At 55.9% G+C, this 6998-nt stretch overlaps 1 protein-coding gene across 1 annotated transcript; it reads right to left on the bottom strand.

Moving 5' to 3' along the window:
- Positions 1 to 3593: 3593 nt before the first annotated feature.
- Positions 3594 to 4980, bottom strand: CITED4 (Cbp/p300 interacting transactivator with Glu/Asp rich carboxy-terminal domain 4). Its single transcript, XM_045988183.1, has one exon. The coding sequence runs from the start codon at positions 4700 to 4702 to the stop codon at positions 4139 to 4141; it is 564 nt and encodes a 187-aa protein (XP_045844139.1). The 5' UTR covers positions 4703 to 4980; the 3' UTR covers positions 3594 to 4138.
- Positions 4981 to 6998: the final 2018 nt, after the last annotated feature.

Below are 6998 nucleotides of genomic sequence, written 5' to 3'. Positions count from 1 at the left end.
CAAACAGGCTCAGGGACTTCTGCATCCCATGGCCACAAAGTGGCAGAAGCAGGTCTGGGGGAATACCAGAGTGGACGCGCTCACCCCAGCACTCACTGCGGTGTGACCCGGAGGAGCAATTCACTGCCTGAGCCCCAATTCCCTGACTTCTGAAATGGGGGTGAAAGTACCTGGGAGAGCTACTTATGGGGTTGGGTGGCGGTTAAAGGAGAGACTGGAAAAGAAAGAGCACCTACTGGGTGCAGTTAGGTCCCATCACGCCTGCACACATTTTAGTATATGTGCTGCCGAAGCGAGCACACGCCTGCACACAGTAGGCACTCAACAAGCTGGGACTCAGTGACCCGGCGCGGCCAACAGCAGGTCAGCAGAAAGAGTTGGGCAAGGAGGGATGAAGGAATTCAAGAGGATTATTTTGTAATCAGCTGAACGCCTAAGCTGCCTGGGAAAAACGAGGATCAGACAGTTCACTTAATTTATTCAACAGATGACTGTTGAACACTTAGATGAGCTGGCCTGGTGATGACGATGGTGACAGTGGCTCTCATTTATCTCTGCCATGTACCAGGTACTCGCACAGAGTCTCATCACACCAACCCTATAAGCTGGTGTGTAAGATATTCCCTACAGAGATTTTTTTTCGCCGTCTATAAGGGAAGGTACTAATCAGGCCTGGGACAAAGGAGAAACACATGGACTACAACTTTAAGGAGGCTCTCGCTGTTAGGACTCTTATGCTGCTGGCCTCCCCTTGTCCCCATCTGTGCCTGTGATGGGCGCCCAGACCCCCTTCCGTGACTTGTCCTAGCCGGTGCGGGTGATGCTGGCGGACAGCTGTCCCCTGGCAGCACCCTGAGATGGCAACCACTGCCGCAGCCCCCCATGAGGCTGGCCAAGGCTCTTCTGTCTGGTCTGCTCCAGCCCTTCCCGTCCACAGCGGCTGATCTTTAGGGCCATCCCTGATAAACTCCTTGCGTGCTGAACAGCAACAGACTCTGCTTCCTGGGGGGGTGGGGGGCACCTGCAACAGGGTGCCTGTTGGAGTAACCCCATGCTAGCGGGTTACCACTAGTCTTTCTGAACACTTGAATATAAAGGTATCCCTGAAAAGCCCGGGCTCAGGGAGGAAAAGCTAGAAACTACGCTGTTCTAAACCACTCATATGAGTTGACTTATTTCATCTCCACGGCAGCTCTGTGGGGAGGTGCTATTGGCATTTCCGTTTCGTACATGATTCAAGAGAAGTCTTGGGGGGGAAAAAACCACCTTGTGATGAAATCCAGTCACCATTGAAAAGAGCATTCAAAATGATGGACTTCGGCCTGGGGAAACTTTCATCGGAAAAGAAAGGAAAAAAAGATAGAAGAATATCTTCTCTGTGCCACAACTCAGCTCCTAACCTTGAGGGAGCCTGACTTTTAACCCCAAAGACCCAGGCTGCGTATGGGAGTGAAATCTGCAAGCCCAAGGGCAACGGGTGGCTTTAGGAAGTAGCCCTGGGGAAGAGGTGAAAGATACACGGATCCGCTGGAAGGTGGTGGGACCCCCATTCAAGAATCAAGACTCAGAAGGTAAGGTGACTTGCTTGAGGTCAGGTGGCTAGTAAGAGCTGCTTCTGGAACTGGATCTCGAGGCTGTCAGAATACAGACTTCCTCATGCTGCCAGGAAGGACATTTCATCCTCCAAAGAATCCTCCACAGGGTATCAGGGATTTGGGGATCCAGGTGATGGACTGCCCCAGCCTTACCTTCTACTCAGTCCACCTGTCTGCTGTCCAACTCGTCAGGAGCCCCGCTAGGAAGGATTGGGGGCTGGAAATAGCTCAGCAGCTGGATTCCTTCTATACACCCCCTTCCACACTGCCTTGACGTTACAAAGTAGCAGGTGTTGAGTTTTCATTGTAATCCTTTCCATATGGAGAGCACTTCATGTTAACCAGCTGCTTGTTAACCCATCCCTGAATTTGCTTTTCACTTACTGTGTGAGGCTTACTGCTTTAGCAGGGCAGGGATATTAACCTCATTTTACTAGTGGGGAAACTGAAGCTCATAGAGAAGGGAATCAGGACAGTGTCCAGACAAGGGCCAGACCCTCCTATCCCAGTCTAGCTCCCTGGTTTTTATCTCTGGGTTTTGGGCAAAGCTGGGGCAAACATTTGCCATCCTGAGCCTAGAGCTCAGGACAGTTCCTTTCCAGAAGCCTATCTGTCCTTCCTCCCCATCCTGTCCCAGAAAGCCTCATTTTCTTAAGGGAAACCTTTATTCATTTGCCAAACACCTCCTGTCATCCACTCCATGCCTATCCTGGGAGCTCCAGAGCCAACACCGACAGTGTACCCTGAATGATCTCACAGGCTGGACAGAAGAGTCCTGTTAACGAACAAGCTTAGCATTAGAGTGAAGCCTAGCCAGTGTTCCTCTCCAGAATCTCTGGAATTCATTCTCCTCTCCACGCCCGCTGCCCTGTCCCAGCTGGTCCTCAGCATCTCTGACCTGGTCTCCTCTCCGCCTTCAGAACTTCTCTCCTGGACTCCCATCCCCCCGAAATGATCCCTGAAACACCTACAGATCTTTCCAGAGAGTCAACAGCGGAGGGTGGGCTGGGAGCTCACACTGGTGAACGGGACGAGGACAAATCCTGCCAGGCCTCTCCTCTGCAGAATGGGGACTGTGCCTACTTCACAAAGTTGCTGCAAAGCCATTAGACCTTTCTAGAGAGGCCTTATGCACACTGTGTTGTCATATGTTTCCTGCCTTTGAATGGGTTCTTCACTTATATGCCATCTTCTCCAAATCCTAAACGTGGACTCATCCTTCAAGGCTCTGTTCACATCAAATGTCGCTGCCTCCGGGAAGCCTGAATGGACACACCTCCAAGCAGCTGAAACCACTCCTTCCTCTCGGTTTGTGTACCTGGCCATCCAGTTTTCTAGTCCTTGGTACTCTTTCTTGTACCAAAGTGAGCTGACTTCCAGGTCCTCCCCTTCCACCTGGAGTGTTACTCCAGCAGGGCGCTGACCAGGTCGGCACAAGGCCTAGAATAAAGCCAGCGCCAGTCTGTGGCTAAGCATCGTTACGATTCACTGAGGCTGCCTAGGTGTCTGGCCCTAGGTTGCTAAAAGCCTCACATGGCATTTGGTCCTCGTAATACCTGAGACAGGGACCACAGCTCTTGAGGAAATAGCCTCAGAAGCCTGAATGGACGGTGTCTTGGCCAAGAAGGAGAGCCACGATTCGAAGCCAGAAGTGTCTGAATCCTCAGGTACACCCAGCTGCCCGGAGCAAACTGGTGAGGGCAGCACCGCCAAGCTCTCCCACCCCTCCCAGGAGCTGAGAAGTCAACCTAGGTTGACTAGGTTGACTAGGTGCCATTGGGTTTCACTCCACCGCCAGGCAGCCTCTGCCTTCCAGATTATGATGTAACAGTTGCACAACTCATGATATCTTTTGAAAGAAACTGTCAGTTTCCTCTCCTGGGCACTGCCAGGCGCTGTGGCTTCCAGCCCACCCTGGGTCCCCCAACGGCCTGGGGATTCGGGAAGCCAAAGACAGCTCAGGGTTGTTGGAGTGGTAAAGAAATGAGAACGCAAGACTGTAAAGTGACCCAGTTTTATTTTGGTTTTTGGAGGCCAGATGGGGCCTTGCTCCACTGTACAGGGATTAGGGCTGTACAAGCTTCCCCTCCCCAAGGCGGGGGGCCCAGCGACCTGGGGGTCCAGGCGGCGGGGTGGAGGCCTCGTGGATGGGCGGCTCCAGGGGCCCAGTGACCGCAGCGGGTTGCACAAGGAGAGAAGGGGGATCAGGCAACAGCCTGCAATGGCTCAGATTGGGGGGCGGGGTAGGGGAGAATCCGAGAGGACAGAGAGTCCAAGAACCGGGAGTCCGAAAGGGGGTCCAGTACCCTTCACTTTACCGCTGAGGCTCCGAGTCAGAGAGGTGGAGCTGAACTGTCATCCTGTAGGAGGCCGAGCCTGGACTAAGGCCAGGCGTCCCAGGCCGGCGTCGGGCTCGGAGCGCCAACCCGCTGCCTTCACCCTCACGGAGGGTGAGCGCGGGGCCCGGGCGCTTGGGGCGGACTCCGGCGGGCTGTCAGACCCCCTTCTCCTCTCGGGCACGCCAGGCAGGCGCCCGGCCGCACTCAGCAGCTCACCGAGCCGGCGGGTGGCGCCGACCCCAAGTCCGAGAAGCAGTCGAACTCGCTCTGGCCCAGGAAGAGCTCGGGCAGCTCGCGCACGCGGTGCAGCCCGAGCTCGAGCTCCAGCGACGTCAGCGCCTCCTCGTCGATGAGTTCGGCGTCCATGCAGCCCAGGGCGTGCGCGGGCGGTGGTGGGGCAGGGGCGCCGGGCGCCGGCTGCAGGCACGGGGGCCCTCCCGGGACGCCGGGGGGCGCAGCCGCGCGGCCCGGGTACAGCGTCGCCACCGGCTGAAAGTGCGCGCCGCCGCCGGCCGGCGGTGGCACGGCCGGAAAGGGCTGGAAAGCGGGCGGCGGCCCGAAGGCCCCGTACGCCAGGGCCCCGGGTGGGGGCGGCGGCGGCGGAGGCTGCGGCCCCAGCGGAGTCCCTCGCGGCCGCAAGCCGCTGTCCAGGCCCGGGCCCGCGTACGGCTGCAGCGTCCGGAGCGCGTGGGGGCCGTGGGAGGGCGCGGCGGGCTGCGGCCTCTGCACCAGGCGGTAGCCCTCGGCGAGCATCAGGTGGTCGGCCATGACGACGGGCCGGATGCCTGCGGGGGCGGCGGCCGGATGGTCAGCGCGGGCGTCCCCGGGTCCGGGCCAGCTCCTTCCCGTGGCGAGGGATCCGCGTCCCGTGCCCTCCCCACAGCTCAGTCAGGCAAAGGAAAACGGAGCCCGACTCGTGGTACTGCTCAGCCCAGGGCGCCCCGAACTCAGAGCTCCCGCGCGCCCCGGGGTTGCAGCTCCCGGCAGCTAAGAGACCGCACACCACGGCTCGGTTCTCCGACCTCCGCGCCGCGCCCCCGGCTTCAGCACCTTCTTATAGCAGAGGCGGGGCTTTCCCGCCCCCAGGCGCTCATTGGCTGGATGGGACACTCCTGGGCGGGCCATGCCTCTCCTCCAGGTTTCGGCCCCGCCCCTCCCGGAGCTCCGCCCTTTGGACCGCAGGCGGTGCCGCGGTCTAAGAGAGCTGCTTGGGTATATTTGGCACTTTTCAAGGGGTTTGGGCTGTCTCAGACTCAGCCCTGGGACTGGCTGGGACCAAGTTCGAACAGACCGGAAGGTGGAAGGATCGCAAGGCCAACCTCTTAATTTTCCAGATGGAACCCGAAGCTTGGTGGTGGAAGGGGTTTCCTGGAAATACACACCAAAGCTTTAAGAGAAGCGAGACTGGAACATAGGCTTTGTGACTGTCACCTCTACACAGGGCACAGGCACCCATGTGTAGAGGCACAGGCACCCACCTCACAAGGTCCCACGGAAAGCCAGCTGCTTGTCCCCATAACCCCAGGGGAACCAGGTGCTCCTTCAGTGGCTTCCACTTACTTGTCGGTGGAAGCATGTACTGAGTTGTTATTAAAGTAATTTATGGGCATGTCTCCTGAAGGACTCGTTCATCTTCATGTCCTCAGCACTTGGCTCAGAGGCTAGCCCAGAATAGGCTTTTAGTAAAGGTTTGGTGAATGAAAAAATGATCAAACGAACTGGAACTCACCTGAGCTTCAGTTTCTTTATCTGTAAAATGGGGGCAAAAGCCGCACTGATTCTATTGGGTTCTTGTGAAGGTTAAATGAAGTAAGACAGGTCCAGCTGATGTGGGAAACAAAGGCAGAAGGAAATGTAGATAAAATGAAATCTCCTTCTAACCTGCTGCCCACTGACAAACACTTGAGATAAGGCAGATTATAATATTCCTCCAGGATCCTGTGCGTCTTCTTTAGCATAGGAAAGCCCTTTGGAACTTCCCTTATTTTTACTTCTCCCAACCCCAAGGTGTACAGTCACTGGCCCTCACAATCTGGGAACAGCGGAGAGCAGTAGCAGGAGCGGCAGCAGCCCTTTCTGCCCACAGGTCCTGTCCCCAGGCTTTAATAAAATGACCATTTTGCACCCTAAATATCTCAAGAATTCTTTCTTGGCTGTCAGCTCCGGACCACACCAACCTCACTAACACACCAACATTCAGCGAACCGAATCATGGTGCCTGGCACATAGTAGGTGCTCAAAAATATACCTCAAATGAATGAAAAGCTGGACTTAGTTCTGTCCTTCAAGATCTTCTGAGTTGGGATATTGCACCTTCCCTTGATAACAGTAACAACTTGGATGTTTAGAGTGCCTCGCATTCCACAAACGTTGTAAGGGGGGCAGGGCATGGATTAGCAGCCCCATTGTGCAGATAAGGAGACCGAGGCACACAGAGGAAAAGTGGCCTTCCGGGGGCCCTGCACAACCAGAACTAACGTGGGGATGTGTGTGTCCTTAAAGCAGTTGGAGTCTCTCCAGGTGGCTAGGAGATAGCCACCCGAACCTTGCTCTCCACGTGTTTGCCACTGCCCCTCCCTTCTCTGGCTTCTCTCCCCTGGTAGTGTCCTTGGGACTTCCTGGAACTTGGGTTTATCCAGTTGGTACAGAGGGAAGAACCTCAGAAGTCCGAGTTCTAATCGTGTCCCCACCACTGGCAGGGACTGTGACCCCTGGGTGTTGGGAGAGGGTGTTGTCCCTTGATTCTCCAGGGCCTCAGTTTCCTGCTCAATGAAAGGGAGATTGTAAGCCCCGCCTGGTCACCCTGAGAGCTTGTGGCAAGGTCACAAGTGACCATGGAGGGGATCATATTTTATGCAAAGTGTAAAAGCTGCATGGTAGAATTGATTCTCCTGAAACTCTCTGATTAAGGCTTCACATGGAAATTCCTAAGCCTGGCCACATCTGAGACTCATCTAGAGGTGTGTGTCCAAGGAGGGAAGGTGGGCGGGCCTTTGAAAAATACTAAATCCCTGGCCCCACACAAATCTCCTGACTCAGGTTCCGTGAGGGTATTTTTGAACCG

The sequence above is a fragment of the Meles meles genome, chromosome 1, assembly GCF_922984935.1.
Source record: "Meles meles chromosome 1, mMelMel3.1 paternal haplotype, whole genome shotgun sequence".
Classification (NCBI taxonomy): Eukaryota; Metazoa; Chordata; class Mammalia; order Carnivora; family Mustelidae; genus Meles; species Meles meles.
This window is presented reverse-complemented; position numbering and strand designations above follow the sequence as displayed.

Coding starts and splice junctions, on each gene's coding strand:
- CITED4 (XM_045988183.1), bottom strand. CDS start 4,702: ATGGCCGACCACCTGATGCTCGCCGAGGGCTACCGCCTGGTGCAGAGG.